At 36.8% G+C, this 22,103-nt stretch overlaps 1 protein-coding gene across 6 annotated transcripts in view; it reads left to right on the plus strand.

The window, feature by feature from the left end:
- Nucleotides 1-22,103, plus strand: part of ZFHX4 (zinc finger homeobox 4) — a 197,192-nt gene that overhangs the window by 114,630 nt on the left and 60,459 nt on the right. For 5 of the 6 annotated variants that reach the window (XM_038130225.1, XM_038130229.1, XM_038130223.1 and 2 more), the window contains exons 5-6: nt 15,502-15,618; nt 21,890-22,023. In XM_038130225.1, coding sequence (XP_037986153.1) covers nt 15,502-15,618; nt 21,890-22,023 — 251 coding nt within the window. The remainder of the gene's footprint in view (nt 1-15,501; nt 15,619-21,889; nt 22,024-22,103) is intronic. The other variant, XM_038130227.1, reaches the window with a different exon arrangement.

The following is a 22,103-nucleotide window of genomic DNA, read 5'->3' on the forward strand; positions in this document are numbered from 1 at the left end:
TGAAGCACTGTAATCGAAAGAGATAGTGGAAAGTTCACACTTCTCGGAAGATGTAGCACCAGTCCTAGCCTTTATTTATATGAAATTAACATTTCTGTTGCTTTTGTGCTCTTTCAGTGAGAAATAAACAAACAGTAGGAGGAATATTAAATAAGGGGTTTAGGAAAATTAGGTTAGATGAAGAAAAGATAAAAAAAGATTCAACACAATTCAAATGAAATAGCAGGGTTTAAATGATCCTGTACATCTATAAAGCTGTACATGCAGATTTGCTGTTACTTGGTAGGCCAACTGTTTTCATTTTATGTACCATAAAATTATTGTAACTGCATTTCTGCCTAAGCAAGGGTGGGGACTCTTTAAAATGGAACAGGCTGTGTACTGTTTTCTTAATCATAGGAGCCCTAGAATAATTATCAAACAGTGTTTTCCACAGAGTTGATCTATAATTCATCTGAGGAAGAAAACATCTTCCCAATAAAAGATGTTTTTGTCCTCAATTGTTCAAAGGTTTATTTTTTATTATTATCATTAACCCAATTATCAAATTTCACAACTTCTTCATTTCTCAGCTTTTTCTTTCATATGCTTGTAGCTGGAGGGGAAAAACATAGGTGGAGACATTCAGTAAAAGGGTTTTTATAAGGCTTACAGTTATTCTAAGTTACAGCCAAGGGAATTTAATTGGGGGAAGGTTTTTGGATGGTAACTTGTATTTTTTGATGGTTTGTAGTATTTTCAATTCCATAATTCAACAGTCATAAGAGCACATTAAAATTCCTGATATTTATAAAGAAGTCAGATTTGAACTATCAGTGAATCCATTACCTGGATTGTGGCTCAACCAGAGCCCATCTACTGCCACACCACTGGCTGCAGCCCATAGTTACGGAATACATGACACAAAATAAATATTGCTCTTTTAGGTCTGCTGTGCTCACTGCAATTTAATACCATTTCTTCATTCCATAGGTTGCTGTTTACAAGTGGAAGTAAGAGAATTACTTCAAAAGTGAATGTACTAAATGTGCTCTTTTAGTGTAGTTTACATATGGTTTTGCTTTATTTAAGCAACCCCACCCCTGCACTCTAGATAATTGTGAGTTGATTATAACGTATTTGGGGTAGAGTTTTAGGCTTTCTGTTTGCTTAGGCCTTATATAGTGGTGGTGTTTTTAAAATTGTTTCTTCTTCTTCTTCTTTATTCCCCCAGAACTATGACATTATTTTATTGTACTTTGTTATGAAGTGAAAGCTCAAGTTCTTTTGTAACTCTTAAGATGAGATTGTGAGTATAGCACCTATCATGCGACTTTACATAAAAGTTCCAAAAGTTGACTGCTCTTCATACACTCCTGAAACAAGATCTTTCATTCCTGTTGCCAGCAGTAATGCGCACCTATAACTTAGCCCACAGAAGCACCCTACTTGCCTTTGGTGGCTAGGGGCTAAATAGGGGCTAGTAGCTCTTGGCTTCCAGTAGCAGTCCATATTTTGGCTATGAGGGAATGAATGACAGCAGTAAGACTGGAAACTTTGCTATTTAGAACTAAGGAACACACATAAAATATGTCTTCTCTATAGTTTGATCAACAGCGGCTTCTGGAAGAAATTCACTGAAAGATGCTGAGCCTGCACGTTGTCTTTGAAGTATTTAGCAATTTTGTTTTCACCTTTGATTTTTTTTTCCTATTAGAAACTAAGGGTTGAGTTCAAACTTAGTTATGCTGAATTTATGGTAGTCTCAAGTGGTATTATATGATTTTCAATGACTAACTTGTGAAGAAGAAGATCCAGTTGAATGAGATTCTATTTTCAGCTTGTTTCTCTTAAGGGTATGGTACCTGTTTTTTCAGAAAGAGCTGACATACATTCGGTATCCCCAGATGGACCTTCTGACCAATCCTGTTTCTATTTTGTTTGGAAATGCAGGATGTATGGGCTTGTCATAGCTCATAAAATCCTTATGAAATAGTATTTTCTTTCTATTTTTAAAGTTGACTTTAAATGTCTCAGTTAAATAAAGGTAAATTTTTTTTTGTTACACTGATTCCTGAATTTCCTTATTTGAGAGGTGCAAAATAGTTTTAATTAACCCTGTGACACATGTAAATGAATGTACACCCCGTGAAATGTAAGCGTTCAGCTTAGTTTTGTTTCTTTTTTCAGGATGAAGTATCTAGTTTCCCTAGTCAGGAGCAAATTTAAAGTTGTGCACTTCTGATTCTTTGTGTCTCAGTTTCTGTTGAAGTCAGCTTGTCAATTGATTCTTCTTTCTCTGTAAATATATATATATATTTGAGTAAAATATTTTCTCTTTTTGATGATGTTCAGCTTTGTAATAACTTTGTGAGATGGTGTCCAAAAGCAGCCTGCAGTACTTGTATGCATAGATTTTGAAATGGGCACAAGTCATGCAATCCATTTGAGCTTAGCATCCTGCCAGGCTGACATTCTCTGAAGATACAAAAACATGCATGTGATCCCTCTTAGCCATCAGCTGAAACATGGCTTTTGTTAGTCTGACAAATTGTATGCTGCACATGGGGGAATGAGTGAGGAATGTCACCTCATTGTCACATGCAGTTCAAAATAGATACCAGCTCCAAAAAGCCTTGGATGAAGAGTCTCTTCCTGTTTCCTCCTCATTTGAGAGTATAACAAGTATGTTTATCTGTGCTAGTCTTGACTATGTCAAGTGTGCTGTGCTCACCAGATGTGGAACCTTTCACAAAGCATCTGGATAAATGTAAATGACAGAATAATGACAAGTTCCTGCACAAATAGTGTTCATATGAAATTGATGATGCCCCATTTCATCTCCGCAACTAATTCAGAGGAGAAATCCCCTCTTCCTTCCCCTACCTGTGCTTTTGGAACAGAGACTGTTGCAAATAAAACAAGCAAGCAAAATCTTGAATGCAGTTTCTGCAGTGAATTTAACTGGAGCATTGCTTTTTAACCACACAATCCATTTTAAAAAGTCCCATGAGTGGCAAATGAATATGATGTACATATTGGAGAGGAAAAGACTATCTCCCAAGCTTCTTTGGGATACTAAAGGGAGTGTATCTCAAAAAAGAGGTGTTTAGACAGAAAATTGTGGCACCTCCAGTAGTTGCTTCATCTTGCATTTTCACACAGTTATATGAAATGCTTTTCAGATGCAAGCATTTCATGTCTTTCATGTGTGTGGCTCAAAAATGTCCCCAGATCAGCAAATCTGACTCTCTGTCAGCAACATAAAGATAGGACTGTGCCTAAAAGCCACTCGTTTAATTTTCAGAGATTCTTTTTTTTCTTAGAAAAAGATTAATAGAAGACGTAAAAACCAAACTCAAGCTCTTTCACCCATATTAAAAAAGATCTCAACATTCTATGCTCAGATGCTGTATGAGACTAAAAATAGAAGTCTTTAAAGATGCATGGATTACATATACAGTAAGCAGCAGAATTTATTTTATTTTTTTATGAAGGTGCCTAAATTAATCTTGCTCTTATAATAAGAAACTTCATAGGGTTTTTTTTTTTTCCTCCTGGTTTTGGAAGTTATGTGCTGCTTGCTTCACATCATGTTCCACTTTTCAAGTGAAATACTGCTATAAACGAGTGGCTATTATAATCCCCAGACCTCAAAGCCCAGCACACATGGCTTTGTGAACACATGATTTGAAATGAGTGGAACTTTCTCAATATATTTGTAGGTTGGTTTGTATGGAGGATATGTTTTATGAGGACTATAAAATCTGCTTACAGGCCAGGTGTTGACCATCTATTTTGCATTGGTAAAAATCCTCTGAGCCTAACGTGTGGCGTTTTGCTAATTCCTCTGAGACTGTGGAGATTCTCAAAACTGCTCAGCTTTCAGCCCATGGGTGCTAAGATTAACACTGAGCACTTCTGGAAATCAAATGTGTTGTTTTCACTTAAGCCCATTTTTCTGTAGTATGACCTCTGAAGATTTCAACTTCTGTGAGTACCTTTACTCAACCAAAGAATATCCATGCCAATGCTTTTAAAAGTCCATATCTATTTTTTTCTATTTTTCATCTTAGTGATAACTGTGGAATTAATTTATGCTGAGGTGATCAAAACATCTTGTTTCAAAAGGAAAACATTAATTTTCACAAATGTATCACATCTCCCCAGTTATAATCGTGTCTCATCTTTCCTTGTCTCTTTCCATCATAAGAGAAGCTACAGTATTTTTTGTAATTACAACATGTATGAGTTGATTATTTTGCCTGGAAACACTTTTTGCCAACTCAAAATTATTACATTTCATCAATATTAGAACAGATATTTGCCTCACTGTGGTGTTTGCTAACTACAGTCACTGCGCTATTCCTAAATTCCTAAGTCCTGTTCCTAAATACTACTCCTAAATTGGCTAAGTTGGATCTAGTATAGTAAAGTAAATCAGTAAAATGTTATGTTTTTATTCACACCATCCTTGTAAACTTCAGGCTACTTAGTGCAGGACAATTCTTGTGCATAGAGTGTGAAGAGAAATAATGTGGTTTGTTTAAGACAATGAAAAACTTGCTTCCATATCTGTTTCTGCTGGAGAGTTCTTTTTTTTTTTTTTTTTTCCTAAGCAGGTCACCTTACCCAGCCTTTTCATAGGAGTTCACTAACTGTGTGGCCTTCATTTTCTAAGTGCTTGATTGGAGGCTCTACGATAGTGTTAAATAAGTGCTGAACACACAGAGCTGCAAATGAAAGCAATCAGTGCTGTGCTTTGAGCATATTAAGTGCTACATAGTGCTATGTACTTTGAAAAAATTGGGTCCCATCTGTATCGAACTGGGTTCTCCAAGTTAGATTTTTTTTTTATCCTCAACTTCTGTATAACTTCCCTTTCTGAAATTGCAGAATTGCCTACTCATCTCTTAGGAGATAATGAAGATAAATTCATTAATGTTTGTGCAGCAATAAAAAGTCAATAATGAAAAGAATAATTTGACTTTCAGAATAAGTTGAAGATGTAGTAAGTAGAACATGTGGCTTCATGTTAAACAGTGAGGACAAAAGTCCTGAATAGCTTTTCACTAAATAAGTATCAATAGTTTGTGCAGTGAATAAGGAAAGAGGTTTTGCATAAGGTAAACTTGATCAAGATATTAAATATTGTGTCAGAAGGGAAGAATATTTTTTAAGATACTAAAGTATTTTACTTCTGTGATATTATTAATAGCTCTAAAAACATAAGAGGAAGGGTAGTATTTGTGTCTACAGCCCCATAGATATTAAGATAGATATTAAGACTTAAACTGGGAAAAAATAATGGACCATGTAGTACTCTACTAAAAATCACATGAAACATCAGTGGGTCTGAATTTGCTACACAGACCCCCTTACTAAAGCTAGCAAGGCAGCTGAGAGTAGCAGAATGTTTTTGTCTTCTCTGTGGATAAACACTCGTGAAAGGTAGTCCAATAAGCAAGAAGATGATTTATAACAACAAAAAATCAGGGATCTAATATTGGGCTGTGGGGGACACCATATTTTTCTAAATTAAGTTTCTAATCTCACTGCCTAGTAATCATTGTCTTCACCTATTATTTTCTCTGTGGATTTTTTTACTTTTGGTCCGAGCCAGATCTATTTCCTGCAGTCCAGTTTGGTGCTGTAGTTTGGTGCTGTAGTTTGGTGTGGGGCTGATTTTAGTCCTACTCTCCTGCCTTCTATCTCTTTTTCATTTTATCCTAATTTTCACCACAGTTTCTCCTGTCTTCCCTATCTCCTGGTCTTTCATGTTCTTTTCCTCAGACCACATTCTTCTTTTCCTCAGACCATACTTTTCTCCAGTTCTTTCTCCAGTTCTTTCTCTGACTCCAGTTCTTTCTCTGAATCTCCCTTTCGTACCAATTTTGCTCCTGCCAACACAGCATAGCAGGAACATGCTGCTTTTGCTCTCCTATAGCTCCCAGTACAATGATACACAGCTTAAAAAAATTATTATCATTATTATTATTACTATTATTATTATTATTAATAGTAATTATAATAATAATGGGAAAATTGAGTTTACCATAGTAAGGACAATGTGGTTCCAGTCTAGTTGTGCAGGGAAGCTGCTAGGAGAATTTGTATTTTAGAAGATCTGTTTAAGTTGTAGTTCCTCTTTGAGGAGGGAATGTGCATTGGTTAGTACACACAGGAACTGGGTGAAGAGGTTTGTGGAAGCTCAGTGGGATGTGACTGTCTGTGCACTTTGGTGAGCTCTCAGCACTGTGGGGGGCGTGAGTGTCTTCAGTGATTACAGATTCCTAGCAGAATGTCAGCTCTTCAGTGCAGGGAGCTTTTCTGAGCATGGGTAAAAAAAATTTTTAAAAGCTATATTGCTTGGCTGAATTTGGGCCATTTAATCCAATGTACCACTTGCCAGACATCATCCTGTCTGCCAGATTTTGGTTCCAGATTAAAATCATTGGAACGTTAAAGATTTCCAAAATATATATATTTGTCCTAATTCTATTCTCAGAAGCAGATTAATCAGTTTGGCTGAAATTAAAAAATAAATTTAAAAAAAAAGCACATGCTGTCCAACCTACAGCAGGGATTCAGCACAGCTGATTTCAGCTCAAGCACTTACATTTTTTTTAAACTATAAGCACTTACATTTTTTTTAAACTATAAGCAAATGAAAAGGCATATGTATGGTGGGAAGTCTGGATTACACTTGCAAATGGGTCCTCCTATCTGCTTTTCTGAGGACATTAAAAACAAATGTTAAGTTTAGGCCTTTTTCAGAAGTTTTCTCTGAGGTATTTTCAGCGGTATCACCAGAGCCACCTCACAAGTCATTTCAGGACTTCAGCTAGATTGGCACTGAAGATTGGTGCTCATGAGGGAGTTGTGAGTGAGGAGTCTATAGGCAAAGGATGTCCTCTGCTTCCAGGAAGGTAGAATTTGTTGCTGACAATGAAAATTGATTTAGAGGGTGTGGGGCATCTGCTGTGTGTGGAAAAAGAGCATTCAAATTAGACGAACATTTAGGAAAGGTAAGAGTAGTGCAGTACACAGGACAATGAGAATTGGAAAACGTAACTGAAGGAAAGAGGAAATGAAAGGTGGAAGACATTATCCATTATGTTCCACTGTTTCAGTAAAAAGCAAAATGGATACAAACCAAGGCCAATCATGCCCTTCTGTTGCTGTGATACAGGTAGCTTTACAACAAGACTGGGTGACCTGAAATGCTTGACTTGGCCCTGGGAGAACCCCTCGGTGTAATCGGCATTTTTGAATTCAGAAAATCTATGTCTGCCATCTCCTCTATTTCAGTATTTGTGAGTCACTCATCATTGTGCTGAGAACTAAGTGATACTGCTCATCTTCAGAGTATGCCATCAAAGTGTCTCCAACAAACTTGGCAGTGGACTCTATTAATCAATACTATAGTGTAATTCCTGACCTCAAAATTAAGCAAGAAAAGATCAGGTTGAGGTATTGAAGCACTGAAGTACTGAAATTGAAAGTATACTGCTACTATGGAAAGGGGATAGAGATTTGTGATGTTATAGCTATGCATTCCAAGCACACTAAAATACTTTAATACTGGAACATTCCACAAAACTTCATAATACTCATGTTATTATACAAAAGTTTTTTTGTCTGAATTTTCGAGATTGGGTCTTGAGAAAGCAAGGAAAGACAGTAACAAAAGGGGCTAAGAGACATCAAGAAAGCAGGAATGCACTGCTGTTTTTTACTACTTTTACTGGTTTTGATGAGCAGACTTTTATCTTTTCCTCCTGTCAGAGGAGTTTGACCATGTGTTAGTATACTATATTTTTAATAGTACAGCTCCAGCCAGCTGAGCCAGGAAATCCAGTTTTTACAGAAGATTTTTTGGAGTAACTTGCAGTGGATGTCTTGGTGAAGATTCTTACAAATCACTCCGACATTGTGATCTGGGTTGGAGGAAAAGCTAAAATAGCATCTGTGTTGTCTTTCTGAAAAAACCAAAAAACCAAAAAAAAACAAGGACCACTTTATGTACACATATGTTAAAGAAGCTGAACTTAAAGTAATACTTGCAGCAAGTAGGTTTGTAAAAAAATTAAAATCCATGGATTGCTATATATAAACTATATAAACTACTTGTCAGGTAATTGTAGAAAACAAACAAACCAACACCTCCCTCACCTCAATCCTCCAACAAATTATTCTGTAAAGATTATTTTTTAAAAATTTAGAAAGTGTTTTTGTTCAGGAAAAATGTTTTTCAGTATAAATATATCACCTACTTCTGTCTGTGACACATAGCATCAAGAAAGAGGAATATTTTAATGGGAGGGCTGTAGTTAGCTACCTTACAAGACATAGTACAAGAACTTATTCAGGTCAGAAAAAGTATCCTTAAAAGTGGAAATAAAACCAAAGTGATATTAATAAAACTGGATGTAGAGATTAGCTGTGAGGACAAAATATGTTGAGGTACCTAGAAAAGCTAAACAGGAATTGTTAAAGTATCTCAGAAATAGAAAGCCTGCAGGAGTCATTAGGTCTGCTAGACCACCAGAGAATAGTCATTCCAAAATGATCAGGAGATGGCAAAGAAAATAAATTCTTTTACTCTAGTATTCTCAAAAGACAAAGAAGAAATATATGCAATAACAGAATTCTTTACAGATAATTTCAGAGACATACTGTTAGCGAGCCAAAAAGAGGTGAATAATTCAGAAAGAAAGTCTGCAAGGTAAATAAAAAGGACTTTACAGTGTATTTCAGCAAGAAACCCCCAAACTGAGTCATTAATAAAATACATAATTTAAATGACATTTTAAATGTGTTCTCAGTTAACATTGTGATTTCTTTGTAAATAAGTTTGGAAAGGACTTTTTTGGAAACTGTGAATGGGAGACTCAGTATCACCGCTTACACGATATATCGGAAACCCAGCTTTTGTAGGAAAAAATGCAAGAAATTAGGGACGGTAGAAGTGTTTGTGTATGAAGGGACATTGAACACACAGAATGAACAGCAAAATATAAAAAGTAAAGTAAAGTGAATGATACTGTGAAGATCCAGTATTTTGCTTTTTTTCGCCCACTGGCTTGAAATGAACATCCAGAACCCTGGCGAATGTTATGAGAAAACCCTCCTTGACTTTCTGAGCTTTAGGTCAGGCTTAGGTTCACCCACGCAACTTCCAGTGTTTAGCAGCAGTGTCCAGGTGAAAAGTCTGCATTCCAAACGCTAAACTTCATTTTAAATTCCTTCTACAATCAGGAAGGAATTAGCGATTCACCTATGTAAAGTCAGAGTTGTGCCTTTAAGTTATCTGTGTCTCCCTGCACAGAGAATGAACTTAGAGCAATGCCTGAAACTAGGCAGGGTATATCCAGCATGTTGAGTAAGAATTAACAATGAGGTTTAATTTTCTTTTCTACATAACCTTGATGGAAATGTATTAGTCTTCAAGTCAGACAATGGTAGTGCTCTCCATGCTTTATGCTGATGGGAGAAACAGCATTTTCTGTGAACCATAATGGCAGCCAAAAGAAAAGTAATGATCAGTTGGAAAAGTTAGAGTATTCTCAATATAGTTTCATGCTTCAATGCCTTTCTAGAGATGGCCAAGTAAGAAAAGTATCCCTTTCTGCATAATAAATGATTAACTGTACATCTCCAATCACATCTGGAAAGCATTTCTGAGTTTCATTCTGAATAGCTGACATTCTCTGTTAATGGTTTTGTCAGCATATGCTTCTTTTGCTCCTTGCAAAATATTTGATAAAATATTAATGTAGAAATAAAACAACAAAAATACAAACCACAAATTTTCCTATTTTCTGATAAATCAGTATGGCTCAGCATAAGTTTACCAACAATTCTTTTCCACATTTGCACTATTACCAGAGTAAATCATTCTTCATTTCGTGATTTGCTCTGAAACTATGGGAGGGCGACTAGAAAGCAGACAATCCCAGGCAGCAACGAGAGGGAGGGAGAGCTCGCACAGCAGCCGGACTGGAAAGGACACCCCACCCCTCCAAACTTCTTGGGAGAACATTCCTTTTCCAGCAGCTGGAAGTAGACTGCAGTTTAAAAAAAATAAAATTAAAAAATAGAATAAACTAGATTAGGAAATAATGAAGTGCTGGGCAGATTAGCTGGTGATGGTGAATGTTTTCTGCCTTCAGAAGCTAAGAAGTAAAACCGAGTAGATGAGAGCTGCCTCCCTCCAGCAGCCAGAGGGGTGAGGCTGAGTGTGGCAAGTGGGGAGTACAGGCTGCGGGGTGGAGTGGATGGATACAGTGGGTGTGATTTGTGACACTCTTTGGGAAGGAGCCACCACAGCACACTCTGTCCAGCCAGCTTTGCAGTCGGCCTCCCCTGGAACAGTGATACATTTCAATGAGAAGCATTAGGCTGCCATAAAAATTCAAATGATGCACCACAAAACAAAATGATACAATTTGATAGTAACTGCCAGTTAGCACTTTCTGGTCAATATGATGATCATCACTTAATTATAGGCTTGTTTATGGGAAGTTCAGCATTCTAAGAGCTCTAGTTCTGAATATAACACAGTGATTAGAAACAGTTATTAACGGGTTGGTGCCTTTATTCACCCTGAGTCCCTAAAGGAGAAATTAGAAATCCTGTTTGAAGATGAAATATGACCACTAGAGGATGCAGTCAAGATCCTGAATGAGTGAGGCATCCTATTCCTCAGTCATCCTATTCCTCTGGCTGCCAAGGCCAGCCAGAATATAGAACAAATACTTTCTGGAATATTTGGGTGAATAAATGACAATGCAGGAGTCAGGAAGAGTTTATCAGCGAAGTAACTAGTAACTACTATCCTATAACTAGGATAGCCCAGAAGTCAATCCACAAACCCTGCTTTTATTTAACTTTTACTTCTTTTGCATAGTCTGTGGGTTTTTGTTTTCCATTGTTTCTCCTTTCCCTCCATTATCCCTCCATTATCTGTCCATCCCTCCAATCTAAACCCTACTGTTATCCTTTACTAGTGGTTGCCTTCTCATCTGGATGGTTAATAAGCCATTCACTTCACTGGTTGAATCTAGGATACGCCTGTGCTGAATACTTATGGGTACCTTAGATTCAGCTACTTATTGAACATGTTCAGTAAAAAAAACACAAATATTTTTTTTTAAATCTCTCTCTCGTTTCATATTTATTTGCTTACTACTTTAGTCAATTGATTTATTTGTTCCCCATCCATCCGGCCCTCAGCCACAAACACTTGCTTAATCTTGTTTTCTCTCTCATAACCACAATTACTCACCCACAACCAGTAGATCATCCTTATTTAGGAAATTACTTGCAATTTGTAGAGGGCAAAAGGGATAACAACAACAATAACAACAACAAAAATAACCCAGGACCAAAACAGGAACTACTGGCTGTTAATTGATATATCAATGATGTAAAAAACCCCAAACAAACTAAAATCAACCCCTGAAAATAATATGTTTTCTTAAACAGACTAGAGAACAGACTCCCAGTGCTGCTCATCAGTAGGGAAACTTTTCTGATAAAACACAGGGAAAGGCGATTGCCCCTGTGATTATCACAATGCATTTAAATTAAAGGTGAGAGGATTGTTTCTACTCGTGCTGGTCTTGTTTTACTAATAATTATTTAATTTTAAAAAGTTATACTTTTCTGTGTATCCTCCCTTCTTTATGGTGTATGTATCTGTTCCATAAATCACGCCTCCATAAGTCAGGCTTTTCTAATGTATATATGAATATTTTTCTAATTTTTTTGCTGGTACCTGCTGATCAGCTTTGGCTGAGGCCTGGATTTTTCAGTTGAAATCTTCACACATCTTGACTTCCACACATTGGACTGAGGAAAATCACAAGGGTCGTACTTCATAAAATCAGTACAGAATTAGATCTGTGTGTAGATTAACATACTAAAATATATGACATAAAATATGGAATATACAATATCAACTGATTAATATTACCTCTGACACAAGAATCTTTCATTTTTCCATATTTCACAGTTTTAGTGCAGAATGCTGCTAACCTAATTTTTATGTTTAATTCTAAGTCAGTTGTGAGGCAAAAGGTTTAAAATGGCTAAATTCAAGACATCCAACATCAAAAGAAATTTTCAACAGTTGGACAAAATAAAAACAGGTGTGAATAAAATATCATATTGCAATAGTAAGTGTTATTAAAGCCATTAAACTGCATTTGAATCGGGTACTCTATTCATTTTCTAAGCTGACATTTGTAAATGTATATAGGCAGGACTCTTGTAAATTTAAAACAGAATGTTGGAAATTAACTCTGGAATCTGTAGCACAATTGTACTGTGTTTTGTTGGTACATAATAATTCATAATTTTGTGTCATTGAGCAGGGACCATCCGATTTTTATTTCTGCACGGTATTCTTGTTTGTTGGCACATGTAGTAAGAACAAAAATGTTGCTAAAAAAAGATATTTGTTGCATTCTGGCGTAGGAATGTAATGTCTTTGATAGTTACATTTCCTCAATATCTGTTCTGACAAACGGTCTTCAGGATTTTTTGTAATTTGCTAACTGCTTTTAAGTTAGAGCTGTTTTATTTCCATCTTGTCCCTTTGATATATGTCGTGACAGTGCGAGTCTCAAACAACCTTTCCGTAATTTTGAAGGAAAATAGAAGTTGTATTATCATTTCTGTCTATGAAATTTACTTCTGAAGTGAATGCCATACATATTTCTGAAATGAATGCCAAATGTATTTTCTAGAAGGGAGTGCCATTGAAAGCCAAGGCAGGCAATTTATACCATGCATAATAATGATATTAATTTTTATGGTGTGTATAAGTTACATTTTGATTAGTTTTTTGCATGATTAAAAATTTGCAAAGCCTTTATGGCCCCCAGGAGCCTACCTGTAATAAACAGCTCTCACCTTCCAAACCATAAAACAGGTCTGCAGTACTTGAACATTACAGCTAATTGCCTTGCTACATCAAAGGGAGCGCCACAAGACTGAGAAAAATCACAGAAGGGGGGGTGGGGAGCGAGGGGCAGTTTCACCTCTAAAGGTTATGTGTTTGTGGCTTGGTGCAGCCCTGTAAAGTTATGGCCTCAGAACTGCTGTTTGCGATTAAGTTGATGGGGAAAGTCTATCCCGCAATCTCTCCCTGCTGCTGACACAGAGTCTTTGTTCACATTCAGATTTCTCAAACTGTTGCCAGGGTCAGGCTGAGGTCAGACACCACGATGATGTATAGGAGAACATGTCTGGGAATTTCTCTCACACTTAAAACACATACCAGAAAAACAGGAGAGCACCCTGCAAAAATTGTCTGATGAGACCCAGATGATACTGTAGCTTTTCTTTTAGTACCTTCATAATTTTCTTTCTCTTTGCCTGACACACACACAATGTTTTATTAATGTGTGCCACGATAGCCCTTACAATTTTATGTCCCCTCAAGATAAGGACACTCAGTAGCACTTTGACACTTCATTTTCCAGCCCAGGGGGATTGGGCCAGTAAATCTAGTAAAAGAAGCAATGCGTCCATTCCCAAGGATGAGTCGAAAAGGGATTGCCATCGGCTCCGTGAGGCCACGGGGCCCGACCCTGGATGCGAGCCCGGTGTGTGCGCGCTCAGCACTGGCGCAGCCCTTGCCAGGCGTGATCAGAGGCGCGCAGCATCCCGAGCCGCGCTCCCCGCCGGCACCGCCGCGCTCCGGCTGCGCGGGGATCCCTAGCATGTGTTAGCATCCCTATCAGCGTAGGAGGAGGCGGGGGGCTGCAGGGACCACAGCGCTCACGCAGCATGAGTGGGCTTCCCATTCGCATGGAAATTTATTTTTTAATATGCAATTATTTTTAAAAGAAGGGACCGTCTTTCTCCCCGCATTGTTCCAGAAAGTGGACACACATGCTTAGTCCTAACCTATTGTATTTCCATGTCAATGCAAAACACATTGATCTGTGGTCAGGATTTTTTTTTTTTTTTTTTGGTCGGGGGAGAAGGTTGGTTTCCAAAATTGCAGCTGTGTTTTTCTCTTCCGATTTACAAAAGGTTTTGGAGAGAGTTGAGAATCGGATAGGTTTGCCACATCGATCTGAGGGGCTGTTTGCCTAGGCATAGGGTTTCAGTGTATGGCTGGCAGTAAGGCAATAGGCAGCAATTTTTTTGTGCTCAGCTGCTACATATGACAGAGGATATTTCATTCGGCTGTCAGAATGTTATTAATAAAACATGGGGTGCGAAGAGGGCCACTATTTCCCCTTTCAATCACTATAGCATTTACAATGAAAATTTTATGCAGTGTGTAATTTTCAGTTAATGCTTGACACTTAAAATGTCGGTAGCTGCATTTTGTATGGTTCCTGAAGGGTTAATTGTATCATGTTCCCCGCATAAAAGCTCTGCTTATCAAAAGTGAATAGAAGAGTGTATGCAAATGTGTGTCTGTGACCTTTTGCCTTTCCAGGGTTAATTTATATGGTCATTAAAGATTTTATGAAATCGAGCGGCCTGGTGCTTCGAATCCCATTTTACGTTCACCTCCTAATTTATATAATTCCTACCTGAACAGGGAAATATGATTTTTATTTTTGTGTGTGTGTGTGTGCTGCAATGAAAACAGCATGCTGTGCTGTAGGGAGCTGCAAGTCTGGTTATCTGGCATTACTCAGATTGCTAAAAATTCATTAAAATGTGACATCAGCACAGTGAGAGACAAATGATCACAGGATGAAAAGGAACAGTGGGCCTTTCACGGATTAGTGCTACACAGCCCCAGCATAGAAGCTAACTGCATAAACAGATTAATCCACCAGTAGCAGCATAGCTAAGATTTACCGAATAATTAAATGGGCTTGAGTTACTGTGAAGATTTCCATGTAATCTAGCTGGTGTGAACACGTAAGTGAGGTGTGGGTAATGCTGCTTCCTCAGAAGCCGTACACCAAGTTGCATCATTTATCCTGAATGGCTCCCCCTGGAGACAAAATTTGAGACTTCTCCCGCAAAGCCAGAGGTTTATATTTAATACAGTACCTAATACCTAATACTTACTTACTGCAATTAGCGGGATACTGCACTAATAGGATTTATATTTGAGATCTCCCTTTTTTTTTTTTTTATTTTTGGCTCCAAGATGCATTTTCACATGTGCTTGCTTTTGTTCCAGCCTGTGGGGGGTGTATGTGTGTGTGTATGCGTGTGTGTGCATGCATGTGCATGTATTTTAACACAAATCATTTCTAGCCAAAGAATATGAAATGACAGGCTTTAAGTCTGTCACACTGGGGGAAAGCTGGTACTCTTGTAAAGACACAGTCAGATTTTGAAATATTGCAAATTATTTAGAATTAATATCCAACCTCTTTAAAGCACTGTTCTTTCCCTTTTCTTCCCCCTGACCCTTCTTCCCCCCTATTTTGCCACCTTCTGTTAGTGCTGTTCTTATTACAGGACATATTTTTAAACTGCTGTTAACTGGTCACTGAGTTCCTTTCCTGAGATCTTTTCTGTGTTTGTCCACAGAAGAACAAGCTGAAGACACAGAAGGGTCTGCTAAAAGTACATCAGTGGCTGTGGCTGATGATAAAGACTCAAGTGAGAGAGACAATAGTGAAGGCAAAAAATCTAGTAAAGACTCTGGTAAGATGCTAGAATTTTGTTTTCCCCCTTTTTTAACTTATGAAATGCTCTTTCATTTTAAACTGTCTGGACATTCCCACTACTATTCATTGCATGTGCATTTTGCATGTGATTTCTATCAGTAGCCTCCCATTGACCTATTTTTAATCATAACCATCTGACAGGATAGATGCGGATAAGTTGAAGAATATTACAGGACGACCAGTGAGATTATTTTTTAATCAAATCAGTTTGTGTGCTTGTAATTTTTTAAGCGCCTTTCATTAATCTTTGCTGTACTTGTGATTCCTCTGATGGCATATTAATTTTTCATAAGCATGGGATTAGGTACCACTTGAATTTTTTCTTCAATCAGGTTTTGCCCCCCTTTTAACCCAAAGAATGTGGGGTTTTTTTGTTATTATTTTTTGCTCTTGCTCACAGATTAGTTACTCCCAAGAATCTGGCCTCTTCCTGGGCATTTATTTGAGGCATTTACAAAAAAACACACAAAATCCAGTGAAAAAGTTTACAGATGATTCAGCCTAAGAAAGAGGAAATATCATTGAAAACGGATTATGGGTTGGGTAATTTTGATCTCCTGGAATAGACAAAGCCCAGTAATGAAAGCTACTGTCTTTGAAAACAAAACCTCTATGTCATGACATTTACTTGTGCACAAACAAACCCAGGGCCAGCATCTGGTGTAGATACCCAAGGCTTTTTCTGTGTTTGATTTGGCAAATATGTGACTTCACCCATGCTTTTTATGTATGAGATGGAAATCTATGGTCACAATGAATATTACATTGGCTACTTTTGCCGCACGCTATACCTAGTTACATTATGTTGGATTCACTGAAGCAGAAGAAGTGCTGAAACAGGTTGAAGCCTATTAGTTTCAGGTAGTCATATATCTTTTCCTTGTATGCTGATGACAGCAGCATACAAAGGAGGTTGTGTTATCCATAAAGACATATAGTTGTAGAAAAAAATACCATTTTACATCTGAGTTCCTTTACACCCAAATTCACCCATACTGCAATTTGCTCTTTACATATTAAACATTTTTGAATTTATTTCCAAAAAAATTTATAGATGGCCCTTTCTATGCCAAGTCAGTTCAGAAGACTGACTTAAAGATTAAAGCTTCCTTTAAGTTTGCTTGTTGACGGGCTAAGGTCAGTACCCATCACAGTGTACAATCTCGGCTGCTCTTCAGTCACTTTATTTTTTGAGATCAAGAGACTGAGGGAAGGCCGATGATGACAAGGATGATGTTGAGCAAGAAGCTGTGTTGTGGTTTAAAATATATATTCCCCTTGGCTGGCTCTCTGACTTGGTCAAAACCGTCTGCAGTGCAGTAAGGCCATGCTCCCAGGCTGTCACAAGTCTTTCCATGCAGTCTCCTCAGGGGCTGGCCTGGACACTCCCCAGGAGAGGGGCGACAGCCACTTGCAGCCTGCATTTCCTGCCACACGCTTCATCTAGGGGACATTATGAATGACTTCAGGGAATTTAGCAGCCCTCTCTTTTTCTTAGGCTGGTCCATTTATAGTTGTTTAGGAAAGAATATGGTATTAAAGCTCTAGCCAAAAAAAAAAAAAAAAATAGAAAAAAGAAGAAAATGGAATCTAGAAAAAAAAAAATACTGAAGGGGAATTCTCAAAATTCCATCAGGATTAGCCACTCATAGGGGCCAAGTTTAATTAGGACAAACCTATATCCAGATGCCTACTGGGTGCACTACAAAAAACCAGCATAATTGTTCTGCATTCCCGTGCCAGCAATTACACAAATAAGTTTGCAGTAAGATTCATATAAAAACAAGAGCTGAAACACATGATTGCCTTTGTGCTTTGCAGAAAATAGTTTGTACTGTAAAATCCTGAATCTTTTGGAAAATTTTATTTTTCTAATCTAAATTAATTTTACATATGCAACATTCCGACCATCATCTTAATTTTCACTGAGCTGACAAGTATTTCTAATGACTGCATAACTGCTTCTGTATAATTGAATGTTAATTTGAGCTTTCTCATGAATTGAGTGTTGCAAGTCTCGCCAAAGAAATCTCAGGAAAACCAATAAATTAATCACAATACTAACAAGTTAAACAGGAAAGTGGTGTGACCCTTCTTTAGCATAGAATCTATTAGACAAGAAAGGATTAACATGTATTTAGTAACAGTGTGTTTGTGTAAGCTGTTGTGCTGCGTTGCTTACCTTATCTCAAGGAGAAGAGCTTTCAAAATGCGACTTGGCAATATGCAGTTATATTTGTTGAATATTCATTCAGAATAGAAAAGCCTACTAATGCCTCATTTATATTGTCATTTAAATCTAGTGCCACTTTAGATTAATTATAATCCAAATTACAGCTCTATGCAGTGCAAGAATTAATATGGAATTTATCCAGATTAATACATTTGCATTGAAAATGTAATATGTCTCTGCCATGGCTAAGGGGAGCACTTTTTAATAAGGTAGTAAACATGAGGAAGGATGGAAATTAACCTTCATTATTGCAATGAAAATTATCCTTTCATTCTACTCTAATTAGAAAGAATACTCTACCAGTAATTATAATTTTAGAATTATTTTGAGTCTGAATAACATCATCTGATGTGTCAGAAGTCTTAAATTATGCAATCTTTATCAAATACAAAGATTTATAAATAAGAAAATAGTGGTTTTATCATGGCTTTTCCAGGATCTTTTTTCTCACTAGTATATGCACTTTATTAACTTTTTCCTTCTTATTAGTCACACAAATATTTTTATTTTGGGGCTTCAACATATATTGCAAAGGTGATGACATCTGAATTGCAGTGAATTGTGTCATTTTTATATTAGCAATCCTAGACAAGTTAAATAATTCTGATACTGACAGGCAATCATTGCCTAGTCTATTTCATGGCACTTATTTATAATTAAACTTACTTTTTGAGCTAAATGTATTGAAATTGCATTATTTATCTAAAATAAGATGTGTATTTTATATTATAAAAAGAATTTCTGATGTGTTTCACAATTAAAAAAAAAAACAAAACAAACAAACCCTACAAATAATGTGCTCAAGAATAAAAAGTTAGTATTTAAAACATGGATAACAAGTGGATTTAGTCTTCTCCTACAACTACCTGGTAAGAATGGCATGACATTGGAACATGTGGCTATGAAAAGAGTGGACACAGTATGCTCAAGACCAGGAGATTTTCTCTTCTCTTTCCCTCCTCCTTTGATACCCTTTCTAGAAGACCCTAGGTGTTTACAGCTTTTCTACCAAAGCTCCCTAAAACCGGCAAATTGAACGTGGAGAGCAGAGCATTGGTACAGCAAGACAAGGAACTGAGTGCTAGTAGCTCGACCATTGGATAAAAAAGTTGGACTCTGCTTTTGTCATCTTCACTGTGGCTTGGAGACTCTGGTCTTCTCCATGTGCAGGGGCAACTGACTCCCCTATGCCAGAGGGCAAAATCAACCACCTTTTTTCTTTTCCTTAAAGCTCACCATAAGTCCCAGACTCAGTTACATTGCTATTGGCCAGATGCAGCTTCAGTCACTAAGAAGTAACAGTGCTTGAGGTTGAATGAATCCAGAGCCAAACGACAACAAAAACAACAAAGCGTCTGTAAACTTTGACAGTTTATATAAATATCATAGTAAACATTGCAAAAAGCTGTGCTTTGTTATGCATTTATTGACCCCAGCACAGTGTTTTATAACTCCACTGTTTTATTATATTAACCGCAAAAGAAATTTAACCAAAAAACCCCCCTTGTTTTTATAGAAACAAGAACTATGTGTTTCATGATTATTATAGGCCCTTTGAAGTAATTAAGTTATTCCATCCTGTGGTGGAAGATGATGTGTAATATTAACCTTGTGTGTGCCCAGGCACACACAGAGTGCACTTCAAGATAAATTTCTCTGGCAGTGCCAAAACACAGTTAGATGCATTTTCACAAGTAAATTTTGAAGGAGAACTTGGTTTGTAATTTCTGTAAGAACCAGTTGAAAACAATCAAGTGTGATGAGGGGAAGAGAAGGCAGAATTTTTCCATTTTGTTTTTAAATTCAGCTTCCAGTATAACAATGTCCATTTACGTCAGCTGAGATTCTGGCCCATTTGTCTTTGAAAAGGATATTGTAAAAGTGACATATTGTAAAGTAAGAAACAGTAGAGATGTTTTTGACAGTTGGAAATAAAAAGAGGTTAATAATTTGAATCTGTTTTTCTAAAACCCAAGAAACAACCTTTTGCTCTTAGTACAATATGTCACTTTTTTTACTTCCCATAATTCTCACAATTAAGATACTTAAATAATATGTAAATACAGGTAGGCCAGGGAATACTTTGTTAATAGTCATAAAGCAAAGTCAGTAATAAAATGGTGCCTTATGTGATTTCATCACTTAGATTTTACCTGTAAGCATAGGTAGTCCTTTGGGTTGTTGGCCCAGCCGTTACTGAGCAGTCTAAAAGAGGCCTCCGAGATCTGTTCCTGAGAGTGCAAAAATTCAGGGAGCTCCAAAAAGGGACTTGTTCAGGTGATAAACAAATGATGACGAATTGAACATATGTGATGAAAAAAGGGACTTGTTTAGATGATAAACATATGATGATGGACGGATGAATACATAAATAGGGAAATACGGCAGGAATAAGCTTTGATTTGAGCTAGAACATGCAAAAATTACTGGCCTAAATTACATCAAAAGAAATAATTAACAACTTGGAAATGAAAGTCAATGTGCGGGGAAATCACCATTAAGGTGTAAGTCATAAAATATGTTTTATGTCTGGTTTGTTTTTTTTTTTTCAAGTGCCCTTCAGAAAATGTCCCTGTATGATTCAGTTTTCAATTAGTCATTATTTTACCATGAGGATTTGGTGTTTACCTTGAAAACTGTTCTCTTATTTGGCTTCTTTTTAATGTTGTCTTTGTAAGATCAAATATTGCACGAAGTCTATAGGAAAATCATGATAATAAAAAGTTCTTGAGCTTGTGTTTTCTTTGTTCTTGTTTACTTTGTTGCCAAAATGTCCATGACCTTATTTTTAAATTAATCCTAGGTTATTGTGCAATGAGGTGCAATTTGTTCATTTATATGAACCTTATGTGGATTGAAAAAAATCAAGATAAATCTTCATGCACAGCATACAATCAGATTACCCCTGGACTATATATTTACGTTGGGTCTGATAGCAATCAATGGTTTAGCTTCATTGCATTTCAAGATGTATTTGCACCCAGTGTCCAGTGATAGTGTCCTCACCCTGGAAATAATTTAGTTGCAAATTGACTGGAAGATGGTGAAAATTGAAAGTTAAAATTAGAAATACTCATAATAAACAGCAGAAAAAAGGTCAGATGATGCCGCACTATGATGAGATTGGAATGGTTGGTAAATGAGGTTTTGTGTTTGTCGTGAGATGTATGTGACATGCCTACCCAATGCTCTTGTAATATCCAGCCTAGCAGAAGAGATTATCTGGCAAATTGACGCTGGAAAGAATTTTCTGATGGACTGGGAAATTAGAATTGCACTCTTTCTTTGATGTGTGCAAGACTGGGCCGCATTACACAGCTAGCTCAGGCATAATATTAAATATAGTATTTAATACTTAATAGTACAACTATCTATAGTAAACAATTATATTCTGGTTTTGATCACAAATGCCAGACTATAAAAATTCACAGTGTAAACATCTAAAGCAATCCCAAATGACTGATCTTTGTATATAATTAATATTAAGTTAGCTCTGAAATCCTATTCTCCACAGTATTTCTTTTAAAGCCTCGCTATATTTAGCTTCAGAATAGTAACCAGGCAGGAGTTATCAAAACAGCACAATAATCATATTGCTCAGACAGTTTAGAAAAGAGAGAGGGTAATTAAACAGCAGCAAATTAATTATTTGGAAAACAGGCTTTTTAAGCAAAAGCTGATTTGTTTTAATGTAATAGACAAATTCATACTGAGCTGCTAAAGAAAGAACATTATTGATTAATCTTTAAAGGCAACCTAGGGTTATCTAAACAGTAGAGAAGAGTCCATTTTTAAATGTATTTATAGAGTATCAAGAATAAAAGTGTATTTTCACCTTTGTGCTTACCAGACTTGTTTTATTCATCGTTATTTTTTTCTCAGTTTAAAAAAACAAGCAAGCAAACAAAAAAAAGGCCCTCAAAGACAATACAGACCTTTGAAGTCAGAGCCTCTTTGTAAACCAGGATATTTTTAAGTTTAAAACATGTTCTCAAAAATTATGTTTTCAAAACAGGAATAGTCACACCAGAGAAGGAACCGAAAGCAAACACTGTGGTAGGGGCACAACAGCTTCTTCTGGCAAAAGAAGAGGATGGTGCAGCTAAAAAATCAAAGCCTCCAGAGGACAATAAATTTTGTCATGAGCAGGTAAAAGGAAATGTAACAATTTAATTGCATTCTAGAACTCTTTTTCAAATAACTCAAGAATGAAACAGAGATGATATACT

Source organism: Motacilla alba, chromosome 2 (genome assembly GCF_015832195.1).
Source record: "Motacilla alba alba isolate MOTALB_02 chromosome 2, Motacilla_alba_V1.0_pri, whole genome shotgun sequence".
NCBI classification, from domain to species: Eukaryota; Metazoa; Chordata; class Aves; order Passeriformes; family Motacillidae; genus Motacilla; species Motacilla alba.